The sequence below is a fragment of the Cadophora gregata genome (genome assembly GCF_030347475.1).
Source record: "Cadophora gregata isolate MNR1 chromosome Unknown scaffold_7, whole genome shotgun sequence".
Lineage (NCBI taxonomy): Eukaryota > Fungi > Ascomycota > Leotiomycetes > Helotiales > Ploettnerulaceae > Cadophora > Cadophora gregata.
Window position 1 is genome coordinate 2,192,237 of NW_026695930.1, and position 15,879 is coordinate 2,208,115.

The 15,879-nt window shown below is 48.2% G+C and overlaps 6 protein-coding genes across 7 annotated transcripts; 5 read left to right on the forward strand and 1 right to left on the reverse strand.

The window, feature by feature from the left end:
* The first annotated feature begins 1,845 nt into the window (after positions 1-1,845).
* Positions 1,846-3,825, forward strand: ONS95_013483 (uncharacterized protein). Its single transcript, XM_058507134.1, has 2 exons — positions 1,846-2,473; positions 2,576-3,825. The coding sequence occupies exons 1-2, from the start codon at positions 2,338-2,340 to the stop codon at positions 3,304-3,306; spliced, it is 867 nt and encodes a 288-aa protein (XP_058357865.1). The 5' UTR covers positions 1,846-2,337; the 3' UTR covers positions 3,307-3,825.
* Positions 3,826-4,901: 1,076 nt separating this feature from the next.
* ONS95_013484 (uncharacterized protein) lies at positions 4,902-6,856 on the reverse strand. Its single transcript, XM_058507135.1, has 2 exons — positions 6,191-6,856; positions 4,902-6,104 (listed from the first exon to the last, which is right to left on the reverse strand). Exons 1-2 carry the CDS (start codon positions 6,805-6,807, stop codon positions 5,243-5,245), a joined length of 1,479 nt encoding a protein of 492 aa, XP_058357866.1. The 5' UTR covers positions 6,808-6,856; the 3' UTR covers positions 4,902-5,242.
* Positions 6,857-8,943, forward strand: ONS95_013485 (uncharacterized protein; the record flags this gene model as incomplete). Of its 2 annotated transcripts, XM_058507136.1 has the most annotated exons (4): positions 6,857-7,179; positions 7,235-7,501; positions 7,581-7,782; positions 7,829-8,943. In XM_058507136.1, exons 1-4 carry the CDS (start codon positions 7,012-7,014, stop codon positions 8,755-8,757), a joined length of 1,566 nt encoding a protein of 521 aa, XP_058357867.1. In that variant the 5' UTR covers positions 6,857-7,011. The 2 variants fall into 2 exon arrangements, with proteins under 2 accessions (XP_058357867.1, XP_058357868.1); XM_058507137.1 differs by having other exon boundaries at positions 7,235-7,782; positions 7,829-8,757.
* Positions 8,944-9,477: 534 nt separating this feature from the next.
* Positions 9,478-9,954, forward strand: ONS95_013486 (uncharacterized protein; the record flags this gene model as incomplete). The annotated part of the gene is made up of 1 exon (XM_058507138.1): positions 9,478-9,954. The coding sequence occupies one exon, from the start codon at positions 9,478-9,480 to the stop codon at positions 9,952-9,954; it is 477 nt and encodes a 158-aa protein (XP_058357869.1).
* Positions 9,955-10,481: 527 nt separating this feature from the next.
* ONS95_013487 (uncharacterized protein) lies at positions 10,482-11,477 on the forward strand (the record flags this gene model as incomplete). The annotated part of the gene is made up of 1 exon (XM_058507139.1): positions 10,482-11,477. One exon carries the CDS (start codon positions 10,482-10,484, stop codon positions 11,475-11,477), a length of 996 nt encoding a protein of 331 aa, XP_058357870.1.
* A 547-nt stretch (positions 11,478-12,024) lies between these two features.
* EXG1_2 (exo-1,3-beta-glucanase) lies at positions 12,025-15,724 on the forward strand. The gene is made up of 3 exons (XM_058507140.1): positions 12,025-12,719; positions 12,782-14,531; positions 14,602-15,724. Exons 2-3 carry the CDS (start codon positions 13,130-13,132, stop codon positions 15,702-15,704), a joined length of 2,505 nt encoding a protein of 834 aa, XP_058357871.1. The 5' UTR covers positions 12,025-12,719; positions 12,782-13,129; the 3' UTR covers positions 15,705-15,724.
* Positions 15,725-15,879: the final 155 nt, after the last annotated feature.

The window sequence follows — 15,879 nt, forward strand, 5'->3', positions numbered from 1 at the left end:
GTCGATATGATTGAATATATATGGATGGAAATATAATTGTATATATGTCTTTTCTCTGGATACTGACAGAGGCTGACTCCTACATAGTGGAGGTCGGCGAGGCGGCAGCGTGGAGAGCGGGAGCTGGGAAAGAGAGAGTTGGCAGTGCGGATAGCTCTGGTGAGATGCCGGTTGATAATCCGCCTACTGAAATCGAGGATGGAAAGACAGCGAAGTTGAAGTCGAAGTGAGGAGATGGGAGTGACAGCGGGAGGGGAAGGTGGAAGTGGGTACGATAGGGCGACGGCGACGATGTGATATTACAATCGACTGGCAGAAAATCGAAAATAACGAGCGAGCGATCGATCGATCGAGCGATGGACTTTGGACTGGACTGGCGTGATGACTTTACGACGGATGGATGGACATGGCTTTGGCGCAATGGAATGGGATGGATGGTCTTGAGCGCACTGGAGTTTGGGTTTGATTTTGATACAAGCTGGCAATACATATTGCTACTTGCAACACGGAATGGCTGGATGGAGTCTGGGATTCGATCATTAGGCAAGGGTACTTTGAGCGTAGCATGGCATGGCATGGCATGGCATGGATTTATTCATCCGATCGTTCTTCACGAGGGGAAGGGGAGGAGAGGAAGTGTATTCGCTCTTTAGATTGAGATAGGGACAGGTCCCAGGGAGAGGGGGAGGAGGGAACAAATATTGAAAAAGTCTACTCTCAGTGAGGGTTCGTTGCAGAGCAAGTGAATTTGAATGGTTCATACTACCTATCACTTCAAGTTGACCACAAATTAGATGTGAAGGCTGCCTTTTGTGAGAGAGGAAAGGAGAAGTTAAGCAATGGCTCAGCAATGCATTGAACGTACCTACCTAGGTATCGATGTCGATACCAAGTGGCCGATCAAGGCACGTGCAGAACGCCAGAGTCGACGTCTCGAGGTGAACAATGACACAAACATACGACAACTGAGAGTACCTATTTATCAGTCTTTACAATAACTTAGAGAAAAAAAATAGTTTCTTATTATCCGTCACGCTTTTTCTCTTATTGTTTTTATCAGACTGTTGTTTAAGGTGCCCTCGCCAAAATCGGTCACTTAACTTAATATCGACTTCGATAAGGTTAGCCTAGGTAGGTAGGTATCTACCCCTTCTCCATGCCACAGTAGTGGCTGAGGCTGACTGAGGCTGATGAGATCGGGTCTGATCTGATCGGATCTCATAAGTAAATTTACTGATGGTGGTGGCCCTCGTACTACTGTACTGTACAGGATGTTGGAACCTGGAAGTGGGTGCGGGTGGCGAGAACGCAGGGCAGGATATGGAACAGGATACGATTTTCATGTGTTGAGGTGCTGAGGTATTGGGAGATCGGGAGAGGTGGGGTTTGGGGGAAAAGAGGAAATTGATGATTAGCAGATTAGTACAATATGGAAGATGTTTTGCAAAAGAAATTAGCAGGGGGTTATTAAATAAACGTAGCAAAGAACTACACTGTGTTCATAGAAGGTGCGTTGATTGATACTGAAGAATATCGAATACAAAGCCACCACCCCTCGGAAGAAAAAGCTCAAAGCCAAAAAGCCAAAAATAGGACTCTCGGTTCATGCGCCTTGGCACTTGCACTCTATTCATCCTTCGCCCAGCTGTGCCCACTCGAGCCACTCAACACGAGAAAGTAGTTCCCACCAGACTCACCACACTCGCCAGACTCGCCAGACTCGCCAGACCAAACAAGGCCTACCCCTGTCTCTAGCCCGAAACCTTGTTCCCGGTCTCCTCACGGGGCATTCATTCCTAATCTCCTCCCTCCCGATCTGCCTCTACTCCTTTCTTCAACACCACATCCATCGAACATTCCTCGCACTCCACGCCTCGAACTTCGACGCGACTATCGTTAAAACTTCTTCTTCTTCTCCTTTATCTTAATCAGGGCCTCACTCGTTCGGCCGGGATTTCGTGTATGGGATTTAAAGGAAGAAGGATTTAAAGGTGAGTGAGTGGTGGCGTTGTCTGGTCGACTTTTTGCGGTGTGTGCACTGTGCATTGTGCTGATTGGGATTGGGACGAACGAACAGGGGCCACAGCTTCAACACCAAAGCAAAGCATCCTTTGAACATCTCTCATTCACGACACGACACGATACGACTTCTCTTAATCTACCTCTCACGAAACAATAAATACACTCGCTATTTCCCAACTCCTAATATCCCGGCATTTTTTTATTCCCGGGTTGTTGATTTTTGGATTGGAGGATTTCGATCTCGGGTACGTGAAAAAGGGGGTAAACAACAGTATAATACGACGAGGTAGACGGATTTTGCACGGGAAATTCAGGATGAGGGCTACGCAACATATGCAGATTTATTCGGTGCTGCTGCTGTGTTTGTTTTCGACGTTTTCGGCGGCTTGGCCTTGGCCGAAATGGTTACCTGAGTTGGATTCTTTGGTGGTGAGGCAGGATAATAATGAGAGTATGTGCATCCTGATTGCTTGATGAGAGGCTCCGAAGGAATTGTGGGATGAGGGATTTTATGGTTAAGGAAGGCATGGTGCTAATATATCTTCAATTACAGATTCATCATCCGCCAAACCAACACAAACACAATCCACCAACTCTCCCAAGGAAACGGGCTCCAACAGCAATGCAGACACCACCCCAACAGGTTCCCAAACCGGTTCTCAGACTGGCTCCAAAACCGGCACCATAACAGGCAAACCCAGCACCGGCTCAAGCAAGAAAACCTCCTCCGCAACCCGCAAAACCTCCTACGACGCCCGCCTACCCGCCGGAGGCATCTCCCTCATCACCCCCAACGCACAAACCACATCCTACTACAAGATCGGCGACCACGTCACCTTCGCCTGGAACTACACCTCCCTCTCCGCCACGCCCACCGCCATCAACATCCTCGCCTCCTGCTCCGCAAACTCCCAGACCTACACCCTCGCCATGAACCAGACCATCACCAACGCCACGGGGGCCCTGACCTGGGATACGGGCGCGTATCAGGCTACAGCTGTGCAGAACCCTTTGCTCACACAGACGTATACCTTGATCATCTATGATGCCGATTCGAGCGTTAGCGCGGCCGCTGCGGCGGGGTATCTCGCGACGTTTAATAGCTACCAGTTTGGCATGTATGTCCCGCAGGCGTATACACCGCTGGCGGACTTCGTGTGTGCGACTTGTAGTGGGGCGTTGGGGGATATGGAACGTAGGGCGCTGGGGATGATGCTCGGGATGGGGGTGTTGACTTTGTTGAGCTTTACGTGGTTTGTTGGTGGGGCGGGGGTTATTTGGTAGGAGACTCGGAGATGGTACATAAAACTCTGGATGATTGAGGGTGTGGACGTGGAGTGAAGTTTGAGGTTTTGGATGGATGTCTAGATCGTCGAATGGAGGATACTGAATACTGAATACCGGGACTGGAGGGGAGAGGAGGGGTCTGAATCATGCACAAAAAAGAAAGAAAGAAAGAAAGAAAGAAACACACTCCTTTTCGGGTCGATACTAGGGTGGTTGGATATCGGATATCGGATATCGGATATTTGGAAAAACTATCGGTGTTTTATGGTTCAGGTTTTTTATGCAATTTTGATCATCATGATGAATTTTGTTTGTTTTGTTTTGTTTTGTTTGTTTGATTTGTTTGATTCGATTGATTGTATTGTATTATGAAGTGTGAGGGTTGATTTGCATAGATAGCGGAGGGGGTACATTGACAGGATAGGATAGGATAGGATATAGTCAAACTACGAATATGTAATGGCTTGGACTAAGGTAGTAATCAAAATTCAAAATCAAATCACAATAAACAAAAATCTGAAATCTGGAGATGGATTTTTGTTGTCCGGTTCAGTCTAGTTGGTTTATTCTAATTCTATGTATTCTAGTGCGATTTATAGGTGTAATCTATTTTAGAAGGATAGTATAATATAATATAGGAGAGGAGAAGAGAGTATAGTGCAGTACAGTAACTGTCTACGAGATATTTAGAATTCTCAGGGACCTACTAGCTAGAGGGATAAGGAAGAAGAAGGGGAGAAGGGGAGAAGGGGAGAAGGAGAGAAAAAGGGAAGATTTCTTTGGTTTTGCTATATCTATTTTCAGAGGGTTGTTTTGATGGGTTCTGGTTTCTGGTTTCTGGACTAGATGGGATGGGAGTGGGGAGGGAGGGGATTGGATTAGAATGAAGTGGATTGGAAAGGCCTGGATTAGATTGGGATTGGATAGGGATATTTGGATTAGGTATTATGGATTGGACTGGATTTGACTAGACAGGATTGGACTATCTGGGGAGACGGATAGGGATATTTGAACTGGGTATTATGGATTGGGAGTAGACAGTTTAAGGAGAGTTGGATATTTGGTTTGGGTTTAGGCTTAGTATTAGGATTAAGATTAAGATTAAAATTAAGATTGGGATTGAGATTGAGATTAGGATTAGGATTAAAGATAATAGAGGATTTGCGGGTCTAGGTAAGTGGAGATAGAGATTTAAATACGAAGAGAGGTGTATATTTATATGTAAATGGAAATGGAAATGTGGAAATGTAAATGAAAGACTTACTTACTGTATTAAAGACGGGACAGAAAGAAGAAGTGAGAGAAGGGGAGAGGGGACAGGAGAGGAGGGGAAGTATAAGGATAGAAAAGTGATGTAGTTAGGGAAGCAGGTAAATTAAAGCAAATATAAACAGTTGAACAGCGATTATAGTATCGCATTATGAGAGCAGGGTAGAATTTTTGTATAAGTATATAAGTAGAAGAGACGAGGACAAGAGGAAGATAAGTATATAGATATATATGTTTGACTGTTTACAGAAGGTATGGATTTGGATTTAGGTATGAATTCTGATTTGGACAGTTGCTGCATTTTGTTTCGGAGTTTTTGTAGTGGGAGGGTTGGTTTGTGAGATTTGAGATTTCTAGAGTACTAAGTAGCCTACTGAGACAGGAAATGATATTTTACGGTATATCGCCCGTTGTCCGTCTATGCTTCTATACCTATATGCAGTGCATACTATACCGTCTATATTTTACTTGGAGAGATAGAGGAGAAAGCGCTGGTTTGTGATCCAATATGGTATGATCAGAGGTCCTCACAGCCGAAGCGAGCTCCCTTCAAACAACAAAACGGCTTAGCGAGCCGACCTACACCAACACCTCACCTCAACTCAACTCGCCCCCAACTCCTCATCGCATCCCATGCTTTATCCCCAGACCCCTTCAAGCCCTCTCATATCAACTTCAACGCAAACCCTCCACCCTTCTCCTCCATCTCCCTCCCCTCAAAAATTCCACTAAAATCAACCACCCCCCCAAATCCCTTCCCCGCACCCCCAGCTCCCCCCCTAACAGGCGCATTCGGCGTCGCCCTCCTCCTCCTCTTCTCCTGCCCCGCCTTACTCGGAAAAGTAGGAAACATCTCCTCCCTCTTCGGCTTGGGATCCTCCCTAAAAAACACATCCCCCAGCACCTGATCCGCAGTCGGTCTCCCCTCCGGATTCAGACTCAGCAATCTAGTCAGAAGATCTGCTCCCGCAGCAGTCAGGAATGGGAATTTGGCTCTTATTACTGCGCCTTGCGAGATGGGGTTTTTAGGGAGTTTCAAGGAGCGTGCGTTCGGGAGGCGTTTGAAGCCTGGCCAGGTCTCGTCCGTGGGAATGCCGCACAGTTCGAAGATTCTGCTGAGTTCGTCGACTTCGTTTTTTCCTTGTAGGAGGGGTTCTTTGGTCAAGAGTTCGCCGAATATACATCCTACGCTCCACATATCTACCGCTGTTCCATACCTCTCTGTACCGAGAAGGAGTTCCGGGGCGCGGTACCATAGTGTGACGACTAATTGTGTGAGTTTTGGACTGGGGGCGCCGAAGTACCGCGCCATTCCGAAATCGGCGATTTTGAGCTGTCCGCGGTTGTTGAGGAGGAGGTTGGAGGTTTTGAGATCGCGGTGGAGGATCCAGGTGTTGTGGAGGTAGGATACGCCTCGCGTGAGTTGTAGGAGGAGGGTTTTGATCTCGGAGGTTAGGAAGGGCTCGGGCATTTCTTCGAGGAGGGTTTTGAGGTCGTGTTCGAGGAAGTCGAGGACGAGGAAGATGCTGTTATTTCGTACTCTAGTCAGTCATTTATTCGTTTGTGTAATGTGAGTAGAAAGAGTGGCAAGGGAAAGGGAATAAACACATACTTCTCAATCTTCCTCGTATCCTCACCCACAACCACCTCCCTCAACCCCACGATATTCGGATGCGAACAATCCCTCAACGTCTGTATCTCCCGCAACCCAGTAACAGGAATCCCATCCTGCGCATTATCCATCTTCAGCCTCTTCAGCGCAACCACCTCCCCCGTCCGCGTATCCTTCGCGCGAGACACCCACCCATAGGCACCCTCCTCGATATCATTCAATTTCTCATAATCTTCTACACTCCTGCATTTCTTCCAAGTCGGGGCTGAGAAGCGGAGGAGTTTGGCGGGCTCGTCTTTCCCTTTCGCTTCTTGAGGGGTGGGTTGGGACTCAGCCTCGCCATCCTGCTCTGGTGATAATTTTCGCCGTTTCGCAGGCCGTGATGAGAGATCGCTTTGGAGTCCTCCTTCTTGTCCTTGTTCGTGGGCTTCTTTCGCGGCAGAAGCAGCTTCGTCGGCTTGTTGTTGCTTGAGCAATCGCGCGGCAGCTTCTTCGTCTGCTTTTCGTTGTTTCTCAGCTTTGGCTCGTTTCTTCTCTTCTTTCTCTTTCTTCCTCTGTATCTCCGCTGCTGCGTCTTCTTCGTCGTCTGCCCAGCGGGATTTCATTTTGCTGCTCATTGGAGTTGTGGGAGCGTATATCTTGGGTTGTGCTGAGGCGTCGCGAGGCTGAAAGTTTTGGAGAGGTTGCAGGGAGTTTCGTCGTCATCTGATCGCGCGGCCGAGGGAAAAAAGTTGGAGCTTGATTTCGCGACTTTGGCGATTTGGACAATAACCTTAATTCCCTGAGAGAAGATTACAAAGGGAGTAATTGAGAAGACCGAGATGAGGTCAATTGTTTCCTTACAAGCGCGTAACTGCCTGCGTCTCGCGCAGCGCAGAGCAGGATACTTGAAATGTGCCACTCCTGCTGCAATGAGGTGGTCATCGAGTGAGGCTCCTGCAAGACAATGGAGTACTCCTCTCGCAAAGCAGCTTTACGAAGCTATTACCGTATATTCTCCAATATATCCACATTTTTCATCTATATGCTAATCATCTAATACAGACCACCGGACCAATCCCCTTGGCATCATTCATGCGCATGTGCTTGACATCCGAGATGGGCGGATACTATATGTCCAGCGCCGAAGGACGGGACCAATTTGGCCAGAAAGGAGATTTCATTACTTCGCCTGAGATATCGCAGGTCTTTGGAGAACTTATAGCTATTTGGTTTGTGGCGGAATGGATTGGACAAGGGAGGAAGGAGAAGGGCGTTGAGTTGATTGAGATTGGACCAGGGAGGGGGACGTTGATGGACGATATGTTGAGGGTATGCTTGGGATTGGATCTTGATATCTACTTCTCTGTCTGTTTTTGTGATAGGGGATATGTGCTGATACTTTATATAGACAATGAGGAATTTCAAACCCCTGGCATCGAGCATCGAAGCTGTGTATTTGGTTGAAGCTAGTCCTTCGTTAAGGGAAGCACAGAGAAAACTTCTATGTGGAGATTCTCCTATGACTGAGACGGATATTGGACATCGGTGTGTCAGTAAATATGCTGGTATTCCTATAATATGGACGGAAAATATCCGCTTCGTTCCATCAAGTGAGTCTTCCCAGCCCTTTACTAGCATAATACTTATATATGTCAGATCCCGACAAAACACCCTTCATTGTCGCCCACGAATTCTTCGATGCTCTTCCCATCCACGCCTTCCAATCTATCGCCCCTTCAGACTCTCTTCAGGAAAAGGACCCCGAAACCATCCAAACACCAACAGGAACTCATCAGCTCTCACCCTCAGCCCAAAACACTACCAGGAACCAGAAGAAAGGTCCCCAATGGCGCGAAATGGTCATCTCCCCCTCGCCGCCAAACTCAACACACACCACCCTTTCCACCCCCAAATCTCAACAACTTTCCAACGAACCCCCAGAATTCCAACTCACCCTTTCCAAAACATCCACGCCTCACTCCCTCTACCTCCCTGAAATATCACCACGCTACAAAGCTCTCAAACCCATCCCAGACTCCCTCATCGAAATCTCACCCGAATCACATTTCTACGCTCAAGAGTTTGCGCGCCGTATAGGCGGCTCTTCGACTTCTCCAAAACCAAATCCGTCAGGTGCGGCGATCATACTGGATTACGGACCCGCAGACTCCATTCCTACCAACTCCTTGCGGGGGATTAAAGCGCATCAACGCGTCTCACCACTCAGTGAGCCAGGCCTTGTCGACTTATCAGCCGACGTTGATTTCCTAGCTCTTGCTGAAGCAGCGCTTGGAGCGAGTGAAGGAGTTGAAGTCTATGGACCTGTTGAACAAGGGAGTTTTCTGAGAGCGATGGGGATTGAGGAGAGGGCTGGAGCGTTGGTTAGGAGTGTGAAGGGGAAGGCTATTGCTAAGGGGGAGGCGAGGGGGGGAGAAGAGGTGGCGGGGAGGATTGAAGGGGCTTGGAAAAGATTGGTTGATAGAGGGGGAAGTGGGATGGGGAAGGTTTATAAGGCTATGGCTATTGTGCCGGAGAGTGGGGGGAAGAGGAGGCCGGTTGGCTTTGGTGGTGATGTGGATGGTTAGATGGGAGGTTAGCATAGATGAATGGGGTGGAAGAGTTGTATGTTAGTGTAACAGGTATACCTCCAGTCACAGAGGTAGAAATGTTGCTGAAAGTGATGTGACGAAGCGAGTTCAAAGGCACCCATATTTACTTCTCGCTAACGCCAGCCGAAATTCGGAAACGGCCCAAGTTTTATTGACAACGACAGTACGATCAGTAAGATTCAGATGTCATTGATTCTCCTCGGTTGAACTGTAAGCCTGCATTATTGCGAGCTTCTGTCTCCTCTTCATTCCGTCGCTTTCTGATCCAGGGGCTTCTCTTTGGTCCAGGCAACAACTCCTCGCTCATGAAGGAGCAGTACACTATATCTCGTAACTGCAGCTCTGTTGCCTTGGAGCCTTTGCCATCGTCGATATTTGAACTCTTAAATTTAGGATGTTGCGAAACGTCGAAGAGGGAAGGAAAAGACGGCTCGGCAATACGGGCCGAAATTTAGATGTTAAAGCCCAGGCAGTAGCAATTCGCGATCGTGGAAAATAGAACCGTCGTCATGTCTTAGGCAACTACATTGACTTGAAATATAAATGCACGCTTTGGGAACACAAGTTCTATATCGAACAACTCACATAAAAAATACCTCTGATCGGGAATTCTCGAATAGCCACCACTGCTGTAAGAGTAATCTACAATGAATTATTGCATTTCCTTACTCGGCATCCAGACCATTATCACCAACAATGTCGACTCAACCTCCACCACCCACGCGAACAACCTTCGCCGACACGCCCTCCGGCCTCGCCACCGCCATCAACAGCTTCTTCTCCGGCCCCCCAGAAACCACCGAATCCGACCTCTCCAAATTCTTCACCCCAACCTTCACCCAATGCGACGACAGCAACGCCCCCTCAGGCTCGCGGGATTTCCCCGCTTTTGTCAAACACATCAAGTGGCTCCGCGAGATCCTGCCGCCCGGAAGCGTCAATGTCAAGGTTACGCATTACATGCGCGATGGGAATCAGATTGCGGAGAGGCATTCTGGGGATCCGGTCACGATGGAGGATGGGAGTGTGGTGTTGGGGGAGACGTATATGTGGATTGAGTTGGCGGAGGATGGGAGGATTGAGGGGGTGGTGGAGACGGTTAGGAAGATGACGGTGAAGGGGCCGACCACGACGATCGGGGAATCTGGAGAAGATGAGGGACGGACGGGATAAGACAATGAGGGGAAAGGGGGAGAGGGAGGAGTTGAGTTGATGGTAGGAAATGAGCTGGAGAAGTCGGTATGAGGGGACAAGTCTTGCTGAAAATGCTGCCGTTGCGGAGCTTCGGAGATGTGTACTTCTGGAAATCTTATTTGTCTTGGTGAGGTGCAAGTAAATAGAGAGGGATGGCTTAAGCGAGTTTATCCTGGAACCATTGGACTACGAATTCCCTACGACTTCATTACAAAAAAGTACTTTTCGGTTTGGCGAGAATGCCAAGAAGAATTGGGAGGCTGGGCCCTGTGCGATTGGCTATTAATATTGCTGTAACCGTCTTTCCTCGATTTTCGTTTCTTCCCCCTTGCCTGCTGCTGCCTATCACAAGCTCGCGTCAGGTCCAACAAGTAATCTCTCGCACTCACGCGAACCTCCACATGTACATCAAATGCCCTTAGGACTTTTCAAAGCTCCTATATCTCTTTCAGAAACATCTCCCGTACTCTATCGGTTTGATTCTCGACATTCCCATCGAGACGGGGATGTCCTCAAATGGCTGGCAAGCCGTGCAGTGGGATGGTGGAGGCGGGGACGGCCTCTTCATCACCATCAGGTACCACGGCAAGCGTTTTCACGTATCCTTACTTCCAACCACCTCCCCAAACACAATCGAGGGACCTATTATCTCAAAATATGAGTCCATGGATGATGAAGGTGAAGCCGAAGAGGCGATTGAAGCTTTCCAGGAAGAAATCCAAGACATCGTTTACGAAGCTGGGCGGTCAATCTGGACTCAACTAGCTCCTCCACTTCCTGATGGACCAGAGCCCTCAGATTTACACTCTCTTCTCTACCCAGAGACCTTTTACTTCCGCTTTGTAACCAATAATGGGAAAGCGGAACTGATTCCACACGAAATGGAGCGCGCGCCCTATGACGTTCGCTTTGGCATGAAAATTGTCAACGATATGGAACTACCTCAATACTCATCCAAAGATATCCGTGTACTGGAAACTATCTTCGGGCACAGCTACATTGCCCAAGTCTCAGTTGAAGGAAAGAAAATGTGTTGCAAGAGCGGTGATGATGCTTCCTGGCGAACCATGGAACGGGAATTCAACTGTCTCCGGAAAGTAGCGAGATCACACCTCGCTGATTCGATTCGAGTACCTCGATTGCTTGGTTTAGTCACGTCGGCGGAGACGGGGTTGTTCATTGGCATTCTCGAAGAACACATTCCTACGGGAGTGCTGTCTGATTTAAGGGCGCTGAAGAATGAGGATGTGGAGGCTTCGACGGATAGGAGGAAGAAGTGGGGGGCTCAGGTTCGAGAGACGATTGATCAGCTTCATGAAATTGGGGTCGTATGGGGTGATGGAAAGCCGCATAATGTGCTCATTCATAGGGAAACGGATGATGCTTGGGTGATTGATTTTGGGGGTAGCTATACCGGTGGATGGGTTGATGCGGGGTTGATGGAAACTATGGAAGGTGATGAGCAGGCGGTCAGTAGAATCCTCAAATTCTTGGATATCTGATGAGGGCAAGGAATGTTACGTATTCATACTTGCCTTTATTGCACATCTCGCGAGAATTAGGTCGTGCGCCGTTTATAGAAAGTAGAAGAGGATACGAAGCTGAGTATAAATATAAGAGAGGAGCAAAAACAAGAAGAGAAAAAGACGAAACTATTCAGAAGGAAAGATGCGCTATCTAAGAAAGTTAAGGGGTAATGTAATTACTGTAAGGATACTGGCCGCACGACATCCCGTACTGCATCCAATCTTGAAAAGGCAGAGCCATTGATGCCAGGCTCTTGTACCCCGAAGACGCCAGCCTTCAATCGGAGATGAAGCTGGTGAGGTTTGCCTTCTCTTCACCTTGGCCCCGATCTCTTTTCACATCACTTCTCTTTGCCGTTCTCTGAGCTCGCGAGTTCGAGGACAAAGTTTTACTTATCTGCAGAGTTTTCGACACGCAGGTGAGAAGCATATTAATGTACCTAGATGGTCCTTGGGTCCACGTGACTCGGAAGATTGTTCTGGAAAAAAGGGGTAGCTATGTTTCCCCAACCTCACGATCTTTCGCATCAGTAACCAAAATTCTCGAAGCGTGCCACTCATGCGTATCTTGTGAAGTACCAATCAACATGGGAGTCACGCCAGGGCATTTATCTTCATGGCTGAGTCAATTTGCGATATCTGGGTTTCCAGTTGCACCTTCAATTATCGATGCTTTAAGGTTACAGTGAACCATCAGAGTGCTGGCTCAGGGGCAAAACCAACGTCATGGCTCAACTCCTTCGCCCGGCAGAAGTTCTCGACCAGCCCAAGCAAATTCCACCTGTTCATCCCATTCGTTGCCTCAAGTTACGATCTTCCACTGGCACATTGGCACGAGCGGCTGAAAGCGTGTTTCATCGCTTCCGAAGCCATCTGAGCAAACGAAACAAACGAGGGACCAATCAGATCCTAGAACAGGATAATTGGCAATCCCACGAATATGTGTCTCAGTTTCACGATTATCGGAGAAAGCAAGTGTGGCAGTATTGGCAAATGCCATCTGATCTCATATAGCTTGTGATGTTTGCCCCTAACTGTGTTCTCTTCTCCTGCCCTCTCTCTTTTTGAAGTTCTTGCTATCAAGTCCAATTTTCCCATACATTCCTTTCTGGGACTTCGTCCACATACTTTCCCTTCTTTTAGCACAGCATTTTGATCATTGCGCATCTCAATCCTTCGTTTAAGAAATAAGCATTTCGTTTGAGGCATTTATTCCCGGTTCGTCACCACGACATCAAAAACTTGCATTGTGCGATATCCATTCTGAGCCTCACTATCAGTCTCTCACCACCTCAAATATCATTTTAGCCTCTTACAGGATCTCATCTTATATCCATTACCAACTCTTCCCCGCCTTTTATCAACAACCGTCAAAGTTGAGGCTGTATTGTCCGAACGTGGACGTGGCGTCGATAGACCTGCGCTAGTCCAGATAGGACTTCCAAACCACACTTACTCTTCAATACCAAAGGCAGGGCCTTTTTACACTCGGTATCACCGCTAAACTACATCTTCGACATTCTTTCATATCATAAGGACGATCATTATCAAAAGTGCTGCGTCTCTGCTTTGACACTTTTTCTCAGCAACCACGAGTCAAATTACGCGAACCAGCCTGTCTATTCAAAATGTGGACATCATTACCATCGGCATTATTGGCACTCATCCTCATTTCTGACTCAGCATCAGCTCGGCGACAGAGACGATCATCGGCAGCACTGCAGGGAAGAGATGCTGCGATTCCTCCTGTCATAGTCTACTCGACATATACCGTATTTCTAGTACCTGTCTCTCCAACGCCGGCCGTAATTCTCACTACCTTCACAGCAATCCCACTTCCCGCTTCGGCGACACCAGCTGTCGTTCTCACCACATTCACAGCAATCCCATTACCTGTTTCGGCAACCCCTGCTGTGTTTTCCGAAACCTTCACTCCAGTGCCTATGCTGGCTGAAGAGACACCTGCTTCTGTCTCTATCACTTTCACTGCGATACCAATGCCCACAGAGGCAGCACCTGCCATTATATCAAGTTCATTCTCTCTTGATCCTTTGCCATCTGGCATACAGACGCCTTCGGGTAGTTCGTTTCCAAGCTTTCCAACAGGCACGGGCATTCCAGCAGGTATTTTCTACACTGGATATGGGAGCGGAACAGGGACTGGTACTGGATCGAGTTTTCCCCAACCAACCGGCTTCGTAGGGAACAATGGCACTTCCAATGGCACTTCCAATGGCACTTCCAATGGCACCGACCAGCAGCCTATCGCATCTCCCTTGATTAGTTCAACGTCAACTAGCATTCCTTTCTTCACTCTCAACGATCCGGAATCTACTCCTGCACCTAACCTATCCTCAGTCAACCAAATCCTCCCTGCGATTACATTTGTTACCTTCCCAGCGACACCAGCTGCGGAATTGAGCCCTTTTCCCTCTTCAAGCATTCAGCTCGTTCCTGCGAGTACTTTTGTTACCTTCTCAGCAACACCAGCTGCAGAACTAAGCTCCATTCTGTCTTCAGCCAATCAGCCCACCCCTGCGAGTACATTTGTCACTTTTGCTGCTACACCGGCAGCGGAGTACAGCAAACTCCTCTCATCGAGTCTTTCGTCTCAAGCACCATCACCGTCGCCAACTTCACTGTCCGCCTCTTCAACAAATAACACCATCCCCTTCCTCCGTGGTGTAAACCTAGGAGGATGGCTGGTCCTCGAAAAATGGATGAACCCAGATACCTTCACTGGTAAATTCTCATCCGCCATAGACCAGTACACATTCGACTCGATCTCTGGCTCCGCTTCAGCACTCAAAACTCACTGGTCCACTTTCTTCACTGAGTCAGATATTCAAGCTCTTGCAGCAACTGGTCTGAATGCACTTCGTATCCCAATTGGCTTCTGGGCTTACGATAATGATGATACGCCTTATCATAAGGGTGCAGATGCTTATCTGGAAAAGGCGATTGAATGGGCTAGGGACGCTGGGATGTATGTTTGGGTTGATTTACATGGCAGTCCAGGAAGTCAAAATGGTATGTCTGTTCCTTTTCTCCCGTCAACTTCCAGTACACCCGGAAGTCGAAATACTGACTGGTCACCCAGGCTTCGACAACAGTGGTCAAGCTGGCCCAGTCAACTGGCAACAACCCTCCAACCTCGCCCGCTCCATCTCCGTCCTTAAAGCCATGGCCGCCAAATACGGCCAAGCCATATACGCCTCCGTGGTCGTCGGCATCGAGCTCGTCAACGAGCCCATCTCCTGGGGCAACAACAAATTCAGCGTGACTCAATCATGGGCAGAAGACGGCTACGCGGCAGTCAAATCTCAAGTCGAGAACGAAAACCTCGTCATCGTCATGCACGATGCGTTTGAAGGACCTGGCGCTTGGACGGATGTTGCTCAAAAGTTGAATGGTGATGGTTTGAAGACGTTTGTTGTTGATACGCATCTTTACCAACTTTTCACGGACGCGGATAATACTCTTACTCAAGAGGAGCATATCGTCGCTGCATGTGGATGGACTCAAAACCTCGCTGCTGCAAACGCAGTCATGCCTACGTATGTAGGCGAATGGTCAGCAGCAACGAATATCTGCGTCAATCCCGATGGATCAACCACTGCTGGTACTTCGTGCTCAGTTGATGGCTGTCAATGCCAATCTGCACCAATGGAGGACTGGAATGAGGGGATGGTGGAAACAGTGAGGAGATATGTGGAGGCGCAATTGGATGTTTTTGAAAGTAGTTCTAGCGGGTACTTTTTATGGAGTGCGAAGGGTCCTGGGGGGTGGGGATTCTTGAATGGGATTGAGAGGGGAGTGATTCGAATCCGGTTACGGACAGGAAGTATCCTGCGCAGTGTGGTGGAAACAAGAGGAGAGGTGCGAGAAGTGTGTTGGAAAGACGTGCAGGCACTGCCTGGTAGGATTTCGATGATGACCACTACCAAGTGGTCTTCTCCGTGCATTGGACTTCTTGGCCTGGAATTGGGGACGCGGTTACAGGATAGCCATTTCAAACACCATTATATTCTGTATATATTTATATCTTCACTTCTGCACATCCTAGAATTTGGATGTTTTCCTTCCCTCCAGCATTGCTCACATTCATGTCTCATCTTTGCAACGAATACTGACCTCGTCATAAACAATCTATTACAAAAGACAAACGAGCAATGCGAGTACACCTGTTCCCCAAAGCTATAAAATTCTGCACTCCAAAATCCCCACAAACAATAACAACCGAACATCAATGTCAACAACCCCAGCAAGCCCCCTGACTCGCCCTCGCCAAAATCCAGCCGAGGTCCAACCTAGCCGAGCTCAGGATCCCCTCTTCTGATTAGTGAGATGCTCCAGGACCACAGCATCCAAACTCAAA

Excerpts from the sequence above, each read along its gene's own strand:
- ONS95_013483 (XM_058507134.1), top strand. The coding sequence starts at position 2,338 with ATGAGGGCTACGCAACATATGCAGATTTATTCGGTGCTGCTGCTGTGT. Across the intron at positions 2,474-2,575 it reads GAGGCAGGATAATAATGAGA|ATTCATCATCCGCCAAACCA; the intron begins GTATGTGCATCC and ends CTTCAATTACAG.
- ONS95_013484 (XM_058507135.1), bottom strand. The coding sequence starts at position 6,807 with ATGAGCAGCAAAATGAAATCCCGCTGGGCAGACGACGAAGAAGACGCA. Across the intron at positions 6,105-6,190 it reads GATACGAGGAAGATTGAGAA|CATCTTCCTCGTCCTCGACT; the intron begins GTATGTGTTTAT and ends ACGAAATAACAG.
- EXG1_2 (XM_058507140.1), top strand. The coding sequence starts at position 13,130 with ATGTGGACATCATTACCATCGGCATTATTGGCACTCATCCTCATTTCT. Across the intron at positions 14,532-14,601 it reads CAGTCCAGGAAGTCAAAATG|GCTTCGACAACAGTGGTCAA; the intron begins GTATGTCTGTTC and ends CTGGTCACCCAG.